This window comes from Cygnus olor, chromosome 3, assembly GCF_009769625.2.
Source record: "Cygnus olor isolate bCygOlo1 chromosome 3, bCygOlo1.pri.v2, whole genome shotgun sequence".
NCBI lineage: Eukaryota > Metazoa > Chordata > Aves > Anseriformes > Anatidae > Cygnus > Cygnus olor.
Window position 1 is genome coordinate 24,854,930 of NC_049171.1, and position 23,377 is coordinate 24,878,306.

General features: G+C 34.2%; 2 protein-coding genes across 7 annotated transcripts in view; one reads left to right on the plus strand and one right to left on the minus strand.

Annotated features, from left to right (window-relative positions):
• Positions 1–23,377, plus strand: part of MCPH1 (microcephalin 1) — a 128,345-nt gene that overhangs the window by 50,032 nt on the left and 54,936 nt on the right. The window lies entirely within an intron of this gene.
• ANGPT2 (angiopoietin 2) overlaps positions 1–23,377 on the minus strand; it is a 44,897-nt gene that overhangs the window by 3,460 nt on the left and 18,060 nt on the right. The window contains exons 2-7 of one of the 4 annotated variants that reach the window (XM_040553914.1): positions 17,937–18,092; positions 15,696–15,817; positions 13,702–13,934; positions 11,346–11,476; positions 3,573–3,674; positions 2,875–3,041 (exon numbers count right to left, since the gene is read on the minus strand). In XM_040553914.1, the coding sequence (XP_040409848.1) occupies positions 2,875–3,041; positions 3,573–3,674; positions 11,346–11,476; positions 13,702–13,934; positions 15,696–15,817; positions 17,937–18,092 (911 nt within the window). The remainder of the gene's footprint in view (positions 1–2,874; positions 3,042–3,572; positions 3,675–11,345; positions 11,477–13,701; positions 13,935–15,695; positions 15,818–17,936; positions 18,093–23,377) is intronic. The other 3 variants (XM_040553913.1, XM_040553915.1, XM_040553916.1) reach the window with 3 other exon arrangements.

Consider the following 23,377-nt stretch of genomic DNA (forward strand, 5'->3'; position numbering starts at 1 on the left):
ACTGGAGCACTGACCTGTGGAGGCAGTTACACAGCTATGACTATGTTATGCAATTCAAAGTGCATGTCTTGAACTGGGTGGACTTAAACCCTCTGCTCCCACAGTGACTCTTTGCTGATTGCATTTCTGTATCAGTAGCTTGCCTTTCTCAGAGCTATTCTCTTTGTTTAAGGAGTAGAACTGACTCTGAGAACTAGCTTCTCCCCAGATAGGTCTTGATTTTGCATGTAATTCTCTGCTTATGATAGAAGTTTTCCTTGGTAATTTAATAGTTAGGAAATATAAAATGGGTTATAATAACTTATGTAAAAATATTATGAATGAATGAATTTGTATTTATTCAGATTTCAAAAGATTAGCTCATTACAAATTTCCTCAAAAATCTCAAAGTTAAATATTCTGTTTTCTCTTAAGGCAAGTTTAAAACTTGCTATTGAAACACTGACCCCTGTAAGCCAGTTTCTAACATATTACTAAAGGTTCTGAGAACAGTTTGAGCCTAGACTTGATTTGCAAATATCATTTGGAGTTTAATATAAAGCAGAGTTTCATACGACTGAAGCATGTTTTAAAAGTATGGCTTATAACAGAAGATGATAGTCAGTGGATGTAAATTGAAATGAGATTCTGATCTCATCACTAGATGTCAGGAAATCTTCACTGTGCAGACAAGCAATGGAAGAGGTTGTACAGTCTCCATCTTTGGATGTTATGAAGACCAAAGTGGATAAAGCCCTGAGGCACATAGTCTGACCTCATAGCTTTGAGATCAGGAAGTTGGACTCAGCTAGAGCCCATTCCGATCTCAATTTTTTATATTATTCTATGAAACATCAGTTTTATGAACCAACTGCATTCAGCTGTTTTAATGTTTTTAATATAATGAAAGTTGCTCTTGCTTGAATAATCTCGTTTTTTCATTTTTATAATTTTAAATATGTTCTTTAAACTGCTGCATTCTATGATGCAGTCCATGTTTGGTTGTATTTTAAAATAAAGTATCTATTTACAGATAACCAACTTAGTTTTCAGTAATTATTTTTTAATCACGTAAATGGACAAGGGGTAATGACCCATATTGCAAAGGTTGTCTTACCAAGTATTTTAATGCATTACTTAAAAAATAAAAATAAAAAAAAAATCTCTGCTGTTGATTCTAACTGTTCCCAGATGAAAAAATATTTGCGTTGGAGATGAGACAGCTGTATACTACTAAGGCATTAAGATCTAACATTCTGGGAGAGGGAGATGCTGATAGTGTTAGATTGCTTTGCATACAAGACCTGAGTTGAAGTTAACAACTTCATTTCTCTTGGGTGTCAGATTGACTTTGTTTACATCAAATAGTTGTTAGTGATCTTGGAGAAATTGACCTAAAATTAGGTATTTTTCTCTGTCCAGTCAGGTAAAGCTCAATGAATCTGTAAGATTCATATAAAGAAATGTTTCCCAGACCATGTAGTAGGACAACATCTGTGATACTGCAGAGTCTTGAGTTCTTCTCTACGCTATCATACAATATCTACTGCATTGACAAAGAGCCTGTCAGAGTATGAACTGCCCATATAATTCAGTTGTGGCTGATACTATGTTAAAATGCTATAATAATATTGAAAGTTTTTTCATTTTTTTAAACAAATATGTAAGAAAAAACTGTGAAGCTTTATATTTTACTGATTGATCGAAGCATAAATAATATGTCCATTAAAATTCTTGTTAAAAGTGGATGGTTTGTAGGGGTTGAGATGTTATTTGGTCCTAGCTTTATTTTCATAGGTAGGAACATTATTCTTCAAGAATCCAAGAAAATGGTTAAAGGAATGAGAGGGTAGCATTAGCTCTGTATGCAGTGAACTTCTTCTGGTGAAAGATTGAAATGGAAAATCTCCTTGCAGCATTGTCTATCTGTCATTCACAGTCCAGAAATTAATTTATTCCCTGGAATCATGATTTGATAGTCTCTTGCCATTCATAGTCTTTGATAGACTTTGATAGTCTTAAAGCCATTTGCACTGTTGATCCAGCAAATAGTTCCTTTTTTGTTGTTTTTCTTTGGTTTTTTTTTTTTTTTTTTTATTCAAATAACAAAAGGTGAATGTTGGTTTAAAACTTAGGAATTGTTACAATTGTATTTTGGTAAAGAAACATTTAACTGATAGTCTAAACCATACTGTTTAAAGACAAGGTAACTCATTAACAGATTTTAGGATTTCTTTCTTTAAAATGTCAATTACAGTTACCCAGCTGCAAGATACAAAATTTTGTTGAGACAAGAAGAAAAGCAAGTCTAGAAGTTAAATTTGTCTAAAAGTTCTCTTTGACAAAGTTGCCTGTGATGTGAAAAAAAAATAATAATAATAATCAAAAACCCATTTTCCCCCACATACCTTTCTACTATGGAGCTTTGAGAGTTACCCCATGAGTACATTTGAACATGGCAGATGGCAGTTGTTTTTCTGTGTAAAGAGGACACTTGGATGAATCTACGTGCTTAGAGCAGAAGATGGATGTACAATCGCATTTTATGCCCCTCTTTCCTCTGCAACTGCAGACTTGTTCTTATTGACCTGAAAATTGCGCACTGCCGTCTGCTGTATTAGTATGTGTATCCTATACTGTGCCATACTATCTCTTCATCTTTGTGCATCTGGCTTGTTACACACAGTGTGCACTAGCAAAATGTACATTGTCTCCTTTGGAAAAAAAGAATTTAAAATGTTTTAGGGAACAGGTGAAAAACAAGACAAGCACTACTTTCTGAGTGAATTGAAAAAAATGTACATAATTTGTAGGAAACAAGGTAATGCATCTACACAGTTTAGAATAATTTTTTTCAGGTCATTTTTTTTATTCAGACCACATTTTCCTGCTTACCTGTATTTTTGTTCTTCATTTGCTAGATAGAATTGGTCATACAAAGAATATGCTTCATTTCCTTCCCAGTCTTTCAGGAGTATTTTAAGAACGTAACGCTTCTGATTAGTCAGTTGAGAAACAAACTCATTTCCTAGCCAGTACTCTCCAGCAGGATCACCAAATCCCTGTAATTCAAGTTGTATATTTAAATAAATGTGTTTTCTGTGTTGTTTTTTTTTAATTATTATTTGTGTTTGAAGTCATCACTTGATCAGTTTTAACAGTCTGTTAACTCATAATTTTAGTCTGTGAACGTTCTAGATGTTTAATATTTCAAGAAGTTGATTTCAGCAATGACAACTTTAGGAATCTGAAATAGTGAATCAATAGATTATTTGGAGCAAGTTGCCACTAGCAACACAAATATAAATAACTCAAAAATGTGGACATATCATGGAATAGTTATTAATGAAAAGTGAAGTCACTCTTTAAAAACAAATACCACACTTGCAAGACTGCTTCAGAAAACAATTTATACTACTCTGACATTTTTTTAATGAACATCTAAAGATAAAGGCAACTTATAAAATCTTCATAATTTCTAAGGATGCTATTAGCATTACTTTATTATATCAGATTACAATACTAAGTTATTAGTATTACTAAGTATTAGTAATTAGTATTAGTAATACTAAGCCTCAGAAAAGATTGTTTACCATCTTGTAGTCTTTCCATGTCCGGTGAAAATCCACGCTGCCATCTTCACGTCTTTGCATAATTGTCCAACCTCCTCCATTAGTTTCCATGTCACAGTAGGCCTATCAGAGTAAGTATGTAACAGTCTAAGTGCATACAGTCTTGTGGAAAAAAAAAAAAAAAACACAGAGCATATACTTTGCATAATTCTCTATAGTGGCAAGTTTTAAAGTGTACAATGTGTATTAACCTAGAAATGTTGATTTTCATAACCTTCATAAAATAATTTGTGTTGTCCACAAATAACTCAGTATGCATCGTGTTTATCAGAATACAAACAGCACCTTAAAAACAGCTGATGGCTAGTGTTAAATGGGTCATCAACTTAAGATCTAGACTATTAAATGAAAAAATGAATGTAGCTTCTGACTCTGTACTCTCTTGCATTTACATTTTTTCCTGATGAAATATTTCTCCTGAAAGATGCTTTTACTTCTTCAGCTTTTTTTTTTTGAGAGAGAGAGAGTCATTCAAATTCCCCATGGTTTGCCAGAGTATACACACTGTTAAATTCAAACAGTGAACAATCTGAAAAATGTTTTTATTTCCACTGTCATTGTTCAATATGTTTGCAGATTATCTGTCCCCCAGACATGAATCTAGGTGTAGAATTGTTAGCTGAAAAGTTAAATCTTGAAGCCATGCTGTTATTCAGACTGCAACAAATGATCTATATTCTAGATATTCTAGAATTAAAATGTAACTACTATACTATGAAGTTTCCAAATATTCATAGATCATATCTGACTTTACCAAGTTATTGCTGTACATTTGAAAGGATTGACATGTAGCAGGCAGTTTACTGAACTCTGTATTAAAATACACTATAAATGCATTCCCAGCACAGCATAGTTCAAATTTATAGGTGACTTGTTCAGTTGATCTCTTTCTAAAATAAAATAGGAAATGACTGGTATATACTCACTGAACTATAACAGATAAAAGGTTCAACTGGGAAGATGCTGATAGAAAGAAAATCTTTTGAAAATTTGGAGGTAATTTTTGAGTCATGTTTGAGGAAAAATAGGGAATAAATTAACAGGAAGAATTTGTGAATACTTAGGATTTTTTTTTTTTTGATTAAAGATGTAAAATTATTACATCTAATTCTGCTTTTCTGAAACTAGCAAAACTTAAAACGGGATGTGTGAAGTCAATGGAAAAGGACTGGTGTAAAACAGTATAATTGAAAGTCATATTGAAATCAGTATCTGCATATATTGGATGTCAGTACAGATACTCAGAAAAATCTTAAAGTTCTTGTACAAGTATTTCTGTTTGGAGAGTTCATACTTTAATGCTCTAGGTGCTCTTATTTGGAAGTTTGTGAGTGTGTGTGTGGTTTTTAGCACTTTCTGCCAGATATTGAAGTTCTGAGACTTCTTCAGAATCATTTCAAGTTTGAAAAGTTTTGAAATCATAGTTTTAGTGTTAAGCTACATTAAATTTTAATCTGTAGGCTAGCTATTTAGCTATATCATTAAATAAGCAAAATTTAATCTTCCCATCTATGGTAGTGGTGCCAAGACTTGACTTCTTAGGCTTGGTTAGAATATTTCATCTTTTAAGATTAATTAAAATAAAATTTAAAAATAAAATTTAAAAATAAAATAAAAAACAAACATAGAATCACAGAATAATAGAATGGCTTGGGTTGGAAGGGACCTCATAGATCATGTAGTTCCACGCCCACTAGACCAGGTTGCTCAGGGCCTCATCCAACCTGGTCTTGAACACCTCCAGGGATGGGGCATCCACAACCTCTCTGGGCAACCTGTACCTCACCGCCATCTGAGAGAAAAAATTCCTCCTAATCTCTAATCTAAATCTCCCCTCTTTTAATTTAAAACCATTCCCCCTTGTCCTGTCATTATCTGACTGAGCAAAGAGTCACTCTCCAATACGTGAGCATCTAATACATGAGCATCTCATCATTAATTTGAGATTTCTCCTTTATTTAAAATAAATAAATAAATCGCTTGGTGGTATTTATTCTTGCATAACTCATTACTGCTGCTTGTGACAATGTGCCTAATCATGACTGACTGGCGCTGAAGCTGTATGTCTTTCTCATCCCCATTTACAGCAGATGGTCTTTTTGGTGTTAGTAGTTTTTAGTTCTTTGAGCTGGTAGACATGTAGGAAAGGTTTCTGAAAGGAAGGCAAGCCCTTAGAGCTGCTAATATTAAACATATTAGTGTTTCAGTAGGCTACAATACATAGGAAATCTAAAGCAGGTGCTGTATTTTAAGGTTGTGTCTAGACTCTTTGTTCAACATCAGAGAATAGTGAGACATTCAACTGGAAATTTTAGCAAAGACAAAAGAAGGAAGAAAGTGAGTTGAATTAGGGACCGGTTAAAGTATGTCATATGAATAGAATTTAATTGAAAGCAGCAACTTTATTTTGTACTGCTGCATGCAGTTCCTTATACCTCAAAGCCTGGGGTTCCTTTGCTTATTTGTTTTGTTTTTAACTAACATCTTTATTTAATGATTGGTAATGATTTGGTAATAGTATATAAATTGAACTTAGTAGAAATAAAAATTGCCTTGAAAAGGAAAGCGTAACATTCTAAAGTATTATACAAAGAGATTGATCTGTTTTTAAAAAGCTAATTTGTGGTATTTTGTGCATATGTGAAAACTGATTGCCACAAAAGGCTATGAAGAGGGTTACTAAGGATGGGCTAAAGCTGATTCAGATACTTTTATTAAGTGTCTCTGTAAGATAAAATGCTGATTAAAAAAAGTGGTCAAATATCATTGGTTGTAGAGAAAGTTGTTGATTTTGAAGATTCATCCCACTGAAAAGACTGTATAATAATCCAGATTTAGAACAGAACTGGTTCAGCCTTCTGTGAAATGTGTAGTTTTTAACTGCTTATAGAGAGAGGCCAGGTATTAATTTACATGGTCCAGTCTGATATTGCTATTGTAGATGTTAATTGATGTTTTAAATGTTACATACAAATTCCTTGGGGCCTATCATCTAAATTTCAAATGGAATTATTAACAGATAATAGATACTGGCTATAACACAAATATTTTACATGTGAATGGCGAGACAACTGACTTTATAGACACAATAGTCTCTTTGTGATAAATGCTGTAGTACTGAAAATTTTTTCCCAAAGGGGAAGCAATTTAGTAAGAACTGAAATACCTAATGAGAAATTCAAGAAGAGACATCCATAAAAATCTCATGTAGATTTTCCAATAATGATTTTATACTATGAAATTTACCTAAAATTTATATTTTTTCCACACCAAACAAAATTATGTTAGTCATCTGTAACTGCTTCTAAAAGCTGACAGTTATATGGTGTTCGAAATGGAAATCCTTTCCTTTATTATGTGGAAAGTGTGGCACAGCAAAAGGGCTTGTATTGGTTTACATCATCTCCTTTTAGTGTCGTAATAGCTGTTGTAAAAGATGACAAGATTATTGTTGATTGAGATTTCAGTGTATGGTTTCTAACTGTTGTACTTTGTGGTTGTACACTTGCCCCCTTGAACTAGCTAAAATGTTAATACTATTTTTACTTTAAGTAAGCATCACACTGTGAAACTTCTTGCTTTCAGGCTTGACTGGCAATCTGCAACCCTCTCTCACAAGCCCTCACCTATTTAGTTTTGCTCATAAAATCATTCCTTTGCTCTCCAGATTATTTTGCTAGAATAATTTATATTAAAATATTTACTGTGAAACTAGGAACTTCAAATTTACATTCACTCTTGGTTTCTTATTTGGAAAGGTATACAGTAAATGAAGAAATATTACAGCAAAGATTGCATAAAGAAAAATAATTATGTAAGTTGATTTGTTACTTTTTACTAAAAATACTTAAGTTAATTTTATATATTCGGAAGTATTTTTAAGCATGGAGATAGGCTATTCGGTACGTTGAAGATTAAGGGAAAGATTGGCTTAGTTTAAAACAAACACAATAAATTGCTGTGTCAGCCCACAGAGGGAAAAAATTCTTAATGATGTATGTGAAAGATGCAGGGAGAGGAAGTATTTATTTGGACTATAGATTTTTCTTTAAAAAAAAAAAAAAAAATCTTCAGTCTCCAGTAAAATGATATGCATAGGAGGATTTCTTTCACTCTTGTAACTAAAACACAACTCTTCTGACCTTTCAGCCTAGCTGAGGTTTATGTTCAAAAGGAAGAAATGTTACATTTCATAGAACTAGCGAAAATAGATACCAAGATTAGACAGGCAGCAGGAGTCTTCAAACAGATGCCAAAAAGAATAAAGAGATTAACATCTCAAATTACAACAAATTGGCAGGGAGTATATTTGATTTATCTTGTAAACTACCTCAGTACTTACAGTTCTGGCAGCTGTAGCACCAAGACAGCTAAGGTCAGCTGTTTTTCACCTTCAGTTGAGGATCAGTGCTCAATTTTTGAAAATATTGTAAGGCATGATATATAACCAGAAATAGTCCCCATTCCAAAGATACAAGTGTTTTCAGGCCTACTTTCTGAATGGTAAGACTCTGGCTGGGTTATCAGGATGAATAACCACTACAGTTTCTATACCAAAGCAGCTGTAATTGCTACATCTGTGCAGTTTCCCTTTGCATTACTTCTGGCTGCTGTCTGAACACTTCTGAGTCATGATGCTCTCAAATAGCTTTTGATGCTCAATGATTTTGTGCTCTGCTGTCTCTAGCTCCTAGAGGTATTACTAGGTAAGAATGGCAGCCTTAGTTTCATTGTTCTGGAAAAAAAAGAAAACTAAATGCATAGTTTATACTACTATAGTATGCTATTATAATTAAATATATATATATTATATATACTATGCTATTATATAGATTATATATATATATATATAATTTCACCTAATGCCTATTACCCACTAAAAGGCGAGCAAGATGATGAGACTTTCAAATCTCAGAAAAAGCCCCCTCATCTGTTTTGTATTGGAGAAGCTACACATATGACTTTGTTAATGCTTGGGGTTGGAAACACTTTGCGTATGTGTATTTTAGATCTACTGTTTGTGGGATGGACCCCTTTGGAGTGACTAGCTAGTTGTCTATATGATCACTGGTTAGAAAAAATATGCAAACCCATTTTTGTTGGTAACTTCAAACTTGCCTGTATTACTTTTCTGCAAGAAAGTTTTGGTTAAAACAAAGGTCTTGGCTTGGAAAGTGTGTGAGTTCTGGGACGGAAGCTTTGCCCAGAGCGGGTGGGAATGAGGAACAGCTCAGCCACTGATTTAAGGTTTGGGATACTATGTTGGTAATAGTTACGGTAACGGTTAAGGTTAACATATTGGGGTCGCCCAGGTTCAGACAGTCTGTCTAATTAACAGAAGGAGGTTAACTGGTTCAGGTAACTGCTGTAAACATGAAGCTATTGACTTTTGTGGGTTTGCCTCTGCCATTTTTCCTTGTGTCAGCAGTCTCCTAATGCTTTTCCTCCTCCTTTTTAAAAGGACTTAGCTTTTGTCCTGCTGCAGAACAGGAAAGCTTAAAAGCTCGAAAATATTAATGGAATGAAATAATTGTTCTCCTTTCAGCTCATACTCAATTCTTTGGTTTTGTATTGTGATGGGAGACAAATTAGTAGAATGGGATCAGTTACACAGATTACACAGAAGTTGTTTATAAGCTTGTTGAGAGGTCAGAAGGTGTTACAAGAGGAAAAGATGAAAACATAAACAGCAGTGCAGCACTTTTGGCAAATAAAAAAGGTCATTCTGTTTCCTGGTCTGAGTGGCCATAAACAGTTGAAAATGGTGTAACGTGTTGATTATCCCTAAACCTTCACTTCCCTTGACAACACCACTTATGCATTTGTATTTGTATAAAAATCTACATCAGATTAGAGCTTTATAGTCTCTTAATTTTCACTTCAAATAGCAAGGAAAGTTTTCCCTTTCTTTTTAATTGTCTTTTTTGTTCTATACAAAGTGGGCAGAATAATATTAAAATAATTTAATGTTATTAAATTATGCATTTATTTAAATTATTAAGTTTAAACTATTTTTAACCTAGTGAATCACCCTACTGTCAAAATGTTGGGAACTGGAGTTGGCTAAATGTTTTAGGCCTCTATATTCAAATGTGAAGTTTTTAATATCGTACAGTCTCGGAAATTTGCAATTGCACTTTTGTTTCAGAGATAGAGTACTTTAGGTTTTAGTTTTGTAGAAATGTGAATTGCTGTAAGTTCTCAGATCATATAAATTGCTTAAAAATTTATGGCTTTGCAAGCACATTGTTAAATTCCATAAAATACCTACTTTTTTATAAGGAAATGTCTACAATATAAAATAATAAAATAAAAACATTATAAAACTTAGTGTTTGACTAATACATTAAGCATTTTTTTTTTATATTCAGATATTCCTTTCCCTCCTCAGCCTACTTTATCTGACAAGTTGGAAACAAACATTCATCATCTGATCCCCAGACTTCAACATGCTTATTGTAGCTTTGGTTCTTTATCCTCACAATCCACCTGGGACTTTTCTGCCTTCTAGGTTTTATTTTCTGCTGAATTATACTATCCAAAACTTTATCATTTTATTTGACTCTAGCAGATGGAGCATTCAATCTCTGTCAGGCAACCAGTGTATCATCCAGTCACTGCCCTTTTTTACTCAGGTGTCTGCTATGGCATTGATTTAACTGATGGTGCATTGATTTAACTTAAATTGACAATGAAGTTAATTTCAATTAAGCACTGAAAAATGCTTTTTTTTTTTTTCAAAAATAAATAAATAAAAGCATCCGAAGAGGATTTTAAACTGATCTATAGTGAAAACACTGCAAAATCTCACCTTTTATTTAAATCATGGCAGTGTTTTCCAGGATAGGTGTCTCTGTTACCCTGTTTCTGTTGTTCTAATCTAATTGTTACACAACTGCCCATAAAACACCATAACAAACAACTGGATCCCATACATGGGTCCAGTACTAGTAGTGTGCTTACATGAGTACACATCCCTGAGTGCTCTTTTTCTGAAGTCTGATTTTACCTCCTTTCGCCACCTGGAGGCGGTTGGGCATGTGAAGGAGCTAAGAACAGTAGTGGAGATTGCTGGCCCTCCTGGCTGCCTCAAGTGCCAGCTTTGGCTTTCCTTTAAGGACAGGTATTGTGGCATTGAGGTTGAGAAAACTGCAAAGGAAGAGCTAGTTCAATGTGATACCTGATGGAAAACTATATTCTTTTAACATCCAACAATAAACTAGCTGTTATGGTACAGTCAATGAGTGTCATGGCTATAAAATACTCACAACTGGTATACATTAGTGTCTTGGTCATGGGACAGGAATATCTTCCAAGGAAAGGTCCATTTTATTTGAGGACTTTCGTGCATTTTAGGCAGTCAATGTGATCTGTCCCACTGATTGCGTAGGACAATTGTATTGGAGTTAGAGATTTGATAAAGAAATAAGAAACTATATTGATTTTATCATGCTAACCATGTGGAAACTATGTGGAAAAGAATGAAATTCTGGCATGCTGAAGTGAACAACAGCAATACTTGTTCATTTCAGCTGAGCCAAGATTTCACCTGAACCACTTTTATCTTCCTTTGAGATACTCAGATCTATGTCATGAACTGCCCATTAAAAAACAAACAAACAAAATCTAAGTAGTAAAGTTCACTATTACCTTGTCTTTAAAATAGTATATTTACTAGATCAAATAACTTCTTAACACATACTGTGCCCAGGTAGCACTTTAGAGCCATCCTACCTTCTTTTCCTGTGCAGTGTTAGGAACTGTTAAGGTGTAGATTCCACTTGTTGTGAGTCCAGATTTGAAAGCTTCAGCACAGTCTTTGAAGCTGATTTGCTCCTCTTTAGCTATGAAGTTGTTCTTAGCTGCTAAAAATGCAACAGAAATGGAAGGCGTTAAGAGGAGATGAATAAAAGTTACTAAGAAGTGATTACTGACGTAATCAATTTATAGCTTTGCAGTCCCAAAAATATGCCTAGTCCTGAAAGAAATGTCAGATTAAGGTATTAGTTGTGTGTTACTTTAGAGACATTACTCCAATGCAAGCATGACTGCTTGACAGGTTGAAAAGTGATGACACCTATTAATATTAAGAAAACTTAGGATATATCTTTGAGTTTAGCAATGCCTGCTTCCATTGCCTTTAGATTGCATGACAACCTCTACCTGCATTAACTATTACAAACATATCTAACTAGCAACTGATTGTATTAAAATTGACCAGTACTCCAAAACTGTGAAATATAACAGAAGAGTTATTCTGTCTTTTGTAATTCAGCTGACTGGAGTAACTACGAAGTTTTAGCTAGGTTTTTGCCCCATGCTGAGCAGGAACAACTCTGCATGGACCAAGCTGAAGCTTGGCAGTTCAGGCCAACCCACTAAGGAAACATCCCTTCTGGAATTCATTTCTGTAAAAAATACATTTTAATATGCCTAAGCCTTCTTGTTTTACAGAACAATCTAAGGCTCATCTTTTTGCCTCAGTTCTTTATTAACTATGGAGGTTGGAATTTCCTGGCATTTAGCCTGCTGACTGATATTTCATATTTGACCCTTCTGGGGTTGGTTCTGTGTATTTTCCCTTTTAATCTAAGAAACACAGTCAGTTTGTAAAAAGTTTTAGGTGCTATATAAATACATGCATGTATTATTGTTGCTTAATGTTATGTTCTCTTTAGCTCGCTTATTCATTACTTACCTGTTTTCATGTTTTGCCTTAAATACAAAAATAACACATTCAGTGTTTTAATTGCTTTTCCACACTCTATTGTTTGTAAACTGTCTTAGAAGGTTTCCCTGCTAATTTTGTCTTTTTGGCAAACATTCATTATTTTTTCCACTCTGGCTTTAATGGTGTTGTAGCCAACACGACTTTGACTTGTTTACTTATTTGTGCACTAGCATAGCAGATAACATCAGCAGGAACATGTACAGCCTTGCTAATGGTAATTATTTAAGGGGATAGTGCCAGTTACTAACACAAAAAACTTGAGATTTCACTTTGTTTAGAAAAATCTACAGCATTATATTATTTAGGACACTATCAGAAGTGAGTGCTTCTGAACGCCCATTTCCTTTTTTGTGAGCTAACTAGAGTAATGCAGTATAGTCCATCTATATTGTCTTTTATGTTGTAATAGTAACCATTGTGAAATTTTCTTGGTATTTAATTTTAAATCCTTTTTTAGGGGTTCTATATTCTTGTGGATTTCTAGTTCAGATTACAGGCAAACATGATAGATTAAGATAGTTAGATAGAACTCTTTTATGTAGCACATCTTTAACTTCTAAATTTGTCAAAATTTGATATCAGACATGAAGTTTAAGATAAAAAAAATTTGTTCACGTGTTTAACTTACATTTATCCATAACCTTCAGCTTATGGTCTATGTGCTTTTCTATGGAGCATGTGAACCCACATAAAAGTGGAAGCTTATGCTTTGATGCTGGGCTGCCAAGCATATTAGGGATGAAGCTATTGCCTACAAAAGTTGTTAGGCTGACTGATTTTAAGGATGAATAGGGAAGTTTCAGTGAAAGACTGGAGAACTTGCTGTCCTGGGCTGGTTCTTTCTGTGGTCTGGGGCATACATAGGTGCTAAAATCTGGGCCAGTGTTGATGATTTAGCCTTTAACAGCCACTACATATTGTCCTTTCTTTGATCAGCTCTGCGTAGGTTGAACAATGCGAGGTGGCAGAAGCAATAGTTGTGAGCAGGAATAAAAGCTACAATCTTATTTTATGTAGTCTAGCCTAGAGCTGTGGCTAAGGGAGAGTGCGCTGCCAGGTGAATGAATGCCATGCTGGATGAATACTTGGCATCACTGTATTTTGTTGAACTACTGGAGAACTGCGTAGGCAAGCCAATGTAATTCACAGAAGATGAGCAAAATAATGAAAATAAACCACATAAATATTTTTCCCCTAGAAAAATAGGTCAGTAAGCTCAGATGCAGAATTTAAGGCAAAAAAATACATTTTTTGAGACGTACAAGTGTGAAAAAAATGGTTGTTAAGCTTTAGAGGTAGTAATGTATGCAATTTGGGGAATGTAACTTAAATTATATAAGCATGTATTCTTTTACTTACAGTTTGGTGTCGATATCATAGTAAGCAAGTTATGAACAGTCTCCATCAAATCATGTTGCTGTTTTTGCAGAACAGAGTTGTTTACCGTGGCTGTAACTAACTGCTTTTCTAGTTCTTCTATAATGGAATTCTGTCTGGCTACTAAGACCTGAAGCTGATCTTTTTCATCTTTTATTGACTTCAGCTGAAGTGTGTGCTTGTCTTCCATCTCAAGAACTCTTTTTTCTAGAAAGCTAAATAAAAAAAACTACAATTAGGCTCTTAGGAAACAATTCTGAGTTGATGTAAAGAGTATTAAGCCTGTTGCATATATGCTTTATTTTATTATAGAACTAATTGGTACATAAATAATATATGATATAGTCTGTATGACAAGCTTTTGAGGTATAGCAATTGGGTCCTGATTTGACATTATGAAAGGAAAGATATAATTTAGTCCTGAAAAGAGGATGGTAATGCTAGAAGTACAGGGAGAATCAGTATAAAACATATGTAGACCCAAAGTAACCATTACTTATGACTATGCCATTACTTATTACTTATGCCTTGAATATCATTCCCTCAGAGGTTAAGCATATTAGTGAAGGTTTTCATGTTTTTTACCCTATGAAATGAAAAAAAAAAAAATCTTCTAAAGATGAACCTTTGAACTTTCATGTGTCTTGTGTTATAATAAATATATAATTATATAGAAGTATATTATATTTATATGGGACAGTATATATTATTTATAATATATTCTAGCCTTTAGAAATGGAAATGTGCAAATAGTTCCTTGAAGACGTGTTACCTATCTCCAGTTCTGGAGCTGGTATGAGTAGGTGATTGGCAGGAACGTTATTGCAGTGGTTCTGATGCATACCATGAGAGGTAATGTTAAAAAATGCATGACCAGGAGGGAGAAGTTAGCCTAAAATCCATTACTGGTATTGAAAAAACTCTTGAACCTTTTAATTACGTTTCAAGGAGATGAAATCGATGTCAGATCATCTTTTATTAGGTGAGAATAATGCATTTGTGTTTACATTTAAAAATAATAATAATTTAAAAAAACACTTGGACGTATGGTTCTCATTGAAACACGTTGTCTCTGAAGGAGAAAACTTACCATTATTTCTGTGTTTGGATTTCACTATAAACAGTTCATTGCCAAAAGTAAAGTACAGAAATGGATAGCAGAAGTAGTTGGCTTTTGGTCTTTATTTCATAAGACTGACTACTTCTGAAGCTTGTATATGAGTAGTAGTTGACTCTTCTCACCAGATTAGAAAAAGATTGTGACCATGACAATAGAATGCATTTCTCTGGTAATAAGATATTAAAGTTTTAGGGCAGCTACAATCTGTTTTTCTCTTCACTTCTCCATCTTCACAGCAGAGGTGTTTGAGGCCAGAAATTAAACTGACTCAGGGAATTGATATGATTGAAAATTAATCTGTTTGTTTTAGGGTAATCTTCAGTACCATCCTTCAGTGCCAAACCCAGTACAAGTAGTCCTGGTATTTAGATCAACTTCTGTTGTCACAGAGTTAGGATTTTCAGTTCTAAAAAAAAAATCTTAAACTCTGATACATTTGTCCCTTAGTGAACCAAGCAATTTTTTTTCCCCTACGTGGAATATAACCACAAATTTTCTCTTCAAGGAAAATTAAAAATTCTCTTCAAGAACTTTGCATAAAAGTAGAATTTAACCAAAATAAAAAAAAATATTACTAAAATTAATGATCCTACCATAACAGAAAGTTGATGCTGCTGTAAAGAGTATCTATAAAAATAAGAATTTACTATGGTGGTTATAACTGAGGAATGAGAATCTACAAATTTTATCAGAATTTTGCAATTGCTAAAAATGAAAAATTGAAAAATGTTAGTAACAATTTCAGTATAAACAGTTTAAATATCCACACTGAAGTTAAAAAAAAAAATGCAACTCTAAAGCCATTATGAGGGCACTTTAGGGAATAATATTTTATCAAATTGATATGCCAACTTACCTGTTTTTTTCTTGTAATTTAGTTATCTCATTGGTCTGATCTGAAATCTGTCTTTCTAATTTATTTGTTGAAAGAGAGTGTTCCAAAAGCTGAAGTTCAAGTCTGGTTGTCTGGTTTAATACCTAAATAAAATTTATAAAAATATTTGCAGATCAAGATACATCTTTTAAACCAATTGTAATATCTTTATACTGTGAAGTCATGCAAATCTCTATGTAAGTCTCTAATTCAAAAGTTTTCTTTGAACACATTTGGGCACAAATGCTCAAAAATTAGAATGAAGTACAATACACAGGGTTGCATGAATTTTGTTGTTCCACTACCATTTATCATTGGGAATTCTTCAATATTATGCTATGACTTTAGTTACTATGACTTTAGTTTTGCTGTCATGCCTTCCCCTCTGTTGTAATCTTCTTATTTCATTACTGGCACTATTATGGTTGTTAATCAGAGAATAATTTGAGTTGTTTTCTCAACCTAGTGTAGGAAGAAATCACTTTGCATTTCTCTCACTGGTTGAAGTCTTGGCCCAGTCCTCTGAATTCAGTGGTTCCCTTTTAGCAATTTTCCTTCATCCCAAAGTACATTTTAAAGTTTTTATTATGTGACAACACTTTTGTTGACTCATTCCTTACATTATAATTTTACCTTTTTTTGTATGTATTCTCTACTATCTAAATTTATTTGCATCTTTAAATGAAGAAATTGGGAAACACAGAAGGTGCTTTTTGTTTGGTATTGGATTGCATTACTTTGAGGCATGTTTTCTAGAAATATTTATTCATTGTTTTAGAACAGCTTTTTTTAATTCAGTAGAATTTGGCTTTCGTTGGCAGGAAGAATTGATTACTCATGTCCTTCATGTTAAACAGTCATTCAGGACATGATTTCACACTTAACTGTAATTGAAAATTATTGCCAAAAAGTAAGTGTCCTTGAGAGAGCAATTGTTTGGTTAATTTCCTTATGTTGTTAATTAAGACCTTAACCCAGCCACCACTAATTTCAAGCAGAGAAGGAAAGTTACGGTCATGGTTTTCTTCCTGTAAGCAGAAAATAACTGAATAATTTCCATAAAATCATTACTGTCAATGAATAAATACATTTTCTCAGCATGTTCAAAATACTGGGCTCCTTAATAATAAAGTCAGAAAGTTGAATTCAGCAAATTTGTGAACTGTGAACTATCAGTTTATCAAAAAATGCACAAAGGCTTATTTTAAGTTAAAAAATATATCATTGGATGAATTACACAGATATAAAAATGCCTAGCAAGGATTTTAGGTTGTGTGCACTATTTATAAAATATAAAATGTAATGTGCTACATACTATTTTCACTACTTGTCTGGGAATTATATATCGGAACTTTTCTACCATCTTAGCAAAACTACAAATGCACACCATTCTACATTCATTGAACTTGTCCTTAACGTAAGTAGAACATCTTAAAAATCTGCATTTTATTTCACGAGATGCCATATTTTAGCTAATACTTTTCAATTAAAGCAATAATTAAAGATATATCTTTTAATATTTTTGCGTGAAATTATTTAGAGAATAACAATTCTCTAACAGTAGGCAAGTTTACTTCTGTGTGAATGTACATTTCCAGTAGCTACCTACTAACTCTTTTTTTCTTGATTCATCTCTAGTTGGTTTGTTCATCCCTCTGTTAAATAAGAATAATAAAATGCATTGTGGTGGCAATGAACTGTTACTCCACTTACAGCATCTATGAAAAAAGTCTTTAAAAAGACAATTTTTTTTGATAAGAATGTTTAAAAATTCAAAAGAAAATTCAAGCAAAAAAAAAATAAAAAGGTTAGCTTAGCAAATGGAACAAAGACTGAGTGGGAAGGAACTCTGTTAGCTAAGATCTGGTGGCAAGAGGTGAATAATGAACAGAGATATACAACAGGGATTGCATAAAAGCATACTCTTACCTAAGTGTATGCTTGGACATACACTAATATTTTCACGTACATTATCTTTAAACATAGTTCTCTAGACATACTTCAAATCCTTCCATAATGGAAGTCTTTCAAGTGATAACAGTAAGCTTGAGATGGACCTATAAGTTGTCAAATATTACTGTTCTCTTAATCTGGGGTAGAGCTGTTGATGGTATCGGTTAACTTTTAATTGTTGAACTGCAGATTGTAACACTAGACTGTGTTAAGTGTAATTATAGGTATTTGGGAAGCAGAAGCATTTTTAGTTTGAAATACTTTACTTACTTGTGCTTCAACATCTGTTAATTTGCGGGTCTGTTCAGCTGTTTGATTTAGTAAGTTTGTGCCTATTTCAATCATTACTGCAGTCTGGTTCTGCACTGCAGTTTGCTGGATCTCTACCATTTCTTTCTTCATACTGTCTTGGATGTAATTCTCAAGCTACATGGGAAAGGAAAGAGAGAAGAAGATAGTTGCATTCTTTAAATGTTGGAAGGGGGGTGGTAGTACAGTAAGCCTGCCGACTGCCTTGCTAAACAAATTTGCTTTTTTTCCTTGTCTGTTATCCATTTATGTGAAGCTTCCCAACATTAAGCTCTGTCAGAGGAAGGGCAAATATGACAAGGAATGCGTGGCCACCCATTTTCTAAAGGCAAGAACACAGATATGCTGGAGGTAGATAGAAGGCACAGCGGTGAGAATGCTTGCAGACACTGGGAACCTCTTCTGTGTTAGTGCTCCCACCATTGTAACCACCAGAGGAGCTTCACTAGCTTTGGCAGTGATGGGAATTTTTTTAGAAGACAAAAGCTTAGGAGTTTAGTCATCTTCCTGTATCTAGACTCAAATATTTTCAAAAGCATTTTTCATCACATGACTAGGAGTCAGAGAGAAGGTCAGATGTCATTTAACACTGTTATGTGTGTATTTTTATCAGAATTCAAATAAAGACATGAAACAGTAGGAAAACCCATAAATACTTTAAATTCTTATTATTTCAAAATGTAAAAACTCTTTTAAATACTTGATTCCAAAGTCATTTTTTGTGGCTAAACCAACGAGGCTTTTTCGGTAGTTATTTCATAAAAGAATACACTACTTTCAAGGAAACCGAGGAGAAAATTCCATTAGCCTGTCATGAAGTCCTTCTTTCCATGTATCTGGATTATCCAAAACAGTCTGATTTTTCTCAATGCTTCTTTAAAATCATGTTCTGTATAACTCTGTAAATATTTCATTTTACTTGCATTTGCAGATGTTTGAACTCTTTTAAAAATCCAGGCCACGTAATTGTTGTTGTTGATATGGGAGATTTCTAGAATCAAGTTTCTACTTCAAACATCAGTGGTGTAATATACCAGCAGAAATATGACTTTCAAATTTTAGTCTCACTGATGCCTGCAAAATTATGTGTATACTCAGTTTTTCAAGTGTACTAATAAATTGTTACTTAAAATGGTTCCAGAAAATGTTAAGCATTGAAGAAAAATAGCCTTGAGGAACCTTAAGTCAAGTTACAGTAATATGAATCTGACCCTTTCTGATCATGTCTTTCTAGTTAGATTATACATTAAAACAGCTCCACTTCTAGGGTAGGGTTCTATGGATTCAATGGTTTTGCCTTAGAATCCAGTGTTTGTTTCTTTCTTAGTGTTGGGAAGTCAGAATCTACATACATATGCCTATACCTGAAGTCAGATCCTTCTTTAATAAAAAATGAACCCTTGGAGGTAAAAAGGAGTCATTTTAACAGATAAATCCTCTAAATTAGGATTTTGGTAGCTGTGGAAAGCAAGAAGTCCCCTTTCAAAATGTAAGAACTGTTAATCTGTAAAAGGGAAATGAAAAAAAAAAATCTGACAAGAAAGGCTTTTATTTTTAAAATAAAAAGAACTTAAGTCTGCGTTTCCAAATTTCCAGAGTTTAGGCAAGCAGAAGCATTTCAGAACAATAATTTAAAAATTCCTGTTTGTAGGTCTTATTTTTGCCAAGGCTTTAGCACTTTTGAGGCAGATGCTCAATCTAATACAGTTAAAAGACAAATAGCAAAGCAATCCTTGCATGTGTTATTGTTAACCATAATCTCATTATATGGGTGAACAATCAGTTTGGCTTTCTAGTGTCTTGGTTAGGATTTTGTTGTCTGAGCAACATGTTGCAAAGGGTTCTTTGGGATGGCAGGGGGGTAGGGAAGATTGATTAGGGGTAGAGAGATGGAATTCATTTTCCGCTCCTGTCTCTCTACTCTCCCTAAAATGAGCTAGCTTTCTGGTTTACCTGTATTCATTCTTTATGAAATAAATACTGTATTTGTAGGTCATCACTTGGAGCTATAAAAATACCAGACCTACAAATGAACTTTTCTTTTATATACTAATTATTGATTATTGGGTTATTTCCTTTGTATTCTAATACAGCTTTAAAATTATTTGACTTTACATGCTGTTGTACCAGCAAAAATAAGTTCCTAGACACTCAGAACTTATAGGCTTTGTTCTTCAGGGAATCCACATAAGCAAGATCACTCCAACATTTTGTTAGAGCAAGAGAACCATAATAATTTTTAGCTTCATGCTGACCTACAAAGAGGATACTAATTAATAATAAATAGTTAGCATGTATTCTTTCTTTGGATTAAACATTATTTCTTCTTCGTCCAGTGTGACCAAACTTTCAAAACACTATCTGTTTGTTCACTCCATTCAGTCTATGCAGCTGGTGAACTACAATGTGCAACAGAAATTTCAAAATCTGGTATAGACCAAGGAGATATACGAGATTCTGAAGGCTTTTATATAGATAAAATATTAACATTTTCACCAAAGTTAGATACTGCTCCGTGAAGACTGATGTGTGTCTCCCTAAAGAGGCTAGACACATGGGGATTAAACAGTTTGAGTCCAAATTAACTTTAGAGTTGAAGCTGGAGAACTGGACGTGATCATGGACATCTTGTAAAATAACTTTACTGTAAATGCACTTCTGTCAAAAGAAAGTTACGGGAGATCTCCAGAATGCTTTTCATCTCCTTCAATACCACAGTCATGTATTATGACACTTTTATAAAAATCAAGGATATGGCCTCACCTGGCATGTAATGTACATCCACGGTTAGAAGGCATGTTGAAAAAACAAGGCATGTTCACAGAAAAACAAATGATCAATGAGGCATCTTGGGTATCAGAGCTACCATATGAGAAAGCATTGAAAATATGTATATTTTTTTTATTTATTTAGAAAAAGGCCTACAATAGAAATAAAGGAGGCAATGAATAGTTCAGTGAAGAAAGACTGATCAAGATCTTTGATTCTTTCCACTGCATTAAAAATAACAAAATATCTCAGAAAATAACTGTGGATATTAAACCTCATTCTCCAAGGTTTGCTACAGATAGTGGTCAAAATGAGAATCTGAGCAAGGTCATATCTGCAAACAGGATTACAGAATTGCATGACTTCTTTGAAAATGTTATCACTGAGTTATTCCAAAACCTACTACTAGAAAAAGAGTTAATTCTGGGCTTAAAGGTAGGGTAAACACTTTAAGGTAGGCTTAGGCAATTCCCCACAGCTGTAAGGTTGTTCTGATTACAGTACACAAAAACTGTGATTACAGTTTAAGGCATCTGGTGGTTCTGGTTGCCAGATTTTTATACCCCTTATAATTGTGCTTGCAACCTTAGAAAGCAGTTTTGTTTAGATACACAGATCTGCAGTTTCGTAATTTATCTTACTTGAATATCTTCAAGTATAAGCTTAACTCTGAACATCTAAACTTTGTATCATCTGCTCTTTTTTCAAATAATATATCATTCATGTGATGCATTCTAAGTTGTTGAAATATTCTCTTGACTCCAATTTAAGAGTTTGTCTTCAAATCTATTTTTCAACTGAAAAATGCTAAATAGACAATTTAGGGCATATGGTAATAGTGCTTTCTAATATGAAATATGAACATGAAAAGGGATTTATTTTAAAATTTATAGCCGGTTTCATGATCTGGCTCATTTCTCCTAATTTAGAGCAATGTGAAGCATCAAAATGATATGGATCTATTAAGTGGCTTTGTAGCTTTTTGTGTTTTTTCCCCCCTAAAAATCCTACGAAGTATACCTGCATAAACCCCTCTGTTCTTTTCTTTGTATTCAATAATCCTCTTCCACTTCTGTGCATCTTCTGCTTGTACATATCATAAAAATATTTTTTCCTGACCTGAATAAAGATATGCACTCATCTCTCTCTTAGTTTATAATCCCTTTGTGTCATAAACTGTGAAACTGTAGAAAATAGGAATTCTTAACACGTACATTTTTTTTTTGCTTTTTGTTCGTTCTGTATGTGGTTTTTGGTTGTTTGTGTGTGTTTGCTTGCTTTAGAGGCAGGTGCTTACTTTCATCTTCTAAGATGAATACAAGAGTTACTTTCATCCAAGATGCCTATCCTCTTCCCCTGATCTTAGCGAGAGCAAAACATTTGCATGCTCTCAGAAAGTGAGGCCGTTGTGTTCCCTTGAAAGTGGGTACAAGAATATTTTGATATGGGCTCTCGTTAAGGTAGCTATGACTGAATTTCACCAATATTAAGGATTTGCAGCCATTTGGGAGTGCATTTTTTTGTGCTCACTTCTTTGTAGAGTACTCTTCATCAGCTCCTGCCAAGCAATCTCCTTTATTTATAAGCATTGTTGAACACTCAGAATTTCTGAGCAGGGGAGAATAGCCGGGGTCATTTACAAGAAGGGCACAGGAATGAAGTGCTCCAGTTCATGTCCAAGAGTTCAGTAGCTTGGTATTTTGGTTTGTGCAGCATGTCTGTCTTCTCAATATTTTGCTCCAATTCTGAAGATGCAACAGGGCTTATTTGTCAGATTTCTCCTTTGTCACATGACTACTTTGGGGAGATAAATTTTCATCTCTTGTTAATTCAATGAAAACTTGAATATAAGACTTTGGTCTTAATATATGTTAACCTTCATTACATGATGATTATTTTGGACAAAATAGTTGTCAAAACCTAATAGCTGACTCTTAATGAGAAATGAGATCTTCAGAAATTCAAAGAATCTTCTCATAAGAAAAGTGTAGAGGAGAGAGACAGAAATATATCTTAGTGCCTAATTTGAAAGGAGAAATTGTTAGTTAGTTGACATCAGTTTTGGGCCCCTCACTTCAAGAAAGACATCGAGGTGCTGGAGTTTGTCCAGGGAAGGGCTACAAAGCTGTTGAAGGGCCTGGAACTATGAGGAGCAGCTGAAGGAACTGGGGTTGTTTAGTCTGGAGAAGAGGAGGCTCAGGGGAGACCTTACTGCTGTCTACAGCTACCTGAAAGGAAGCTGTGGGGAGCCAGGGGTCGGCCTCTTCTCGCAGATAACTAGCGATAGGACTAGAGGGAATGGCCTCAAGTTGTGGCAGGGGAGGTTCAGGTTGGACATTAGGAGACATTTCTTCTCAGAAAGAGCAGTCAGGCATTGGGACGGGTTGCCCAGGGAGGTAGTGGAGTCACCGTCCCTGGGGGTGTTCAAGGGAAGGTTGGACCTGGTGCTTAGGGACATGGTTTAGTGGGTGACTGGTGGTAGGGTGATGGTTGGACCAGATGATCTTGGAGGTCTTTTCCAACCTTAATGACTCTGTGATTCTATGATCTCCAGAATGTAGTAATTGTGGAGAATGTAGTATTGTAATGTGGTGAAGGGACAATGGGTGGCGTGTGTGTAAATTTTCCACCTT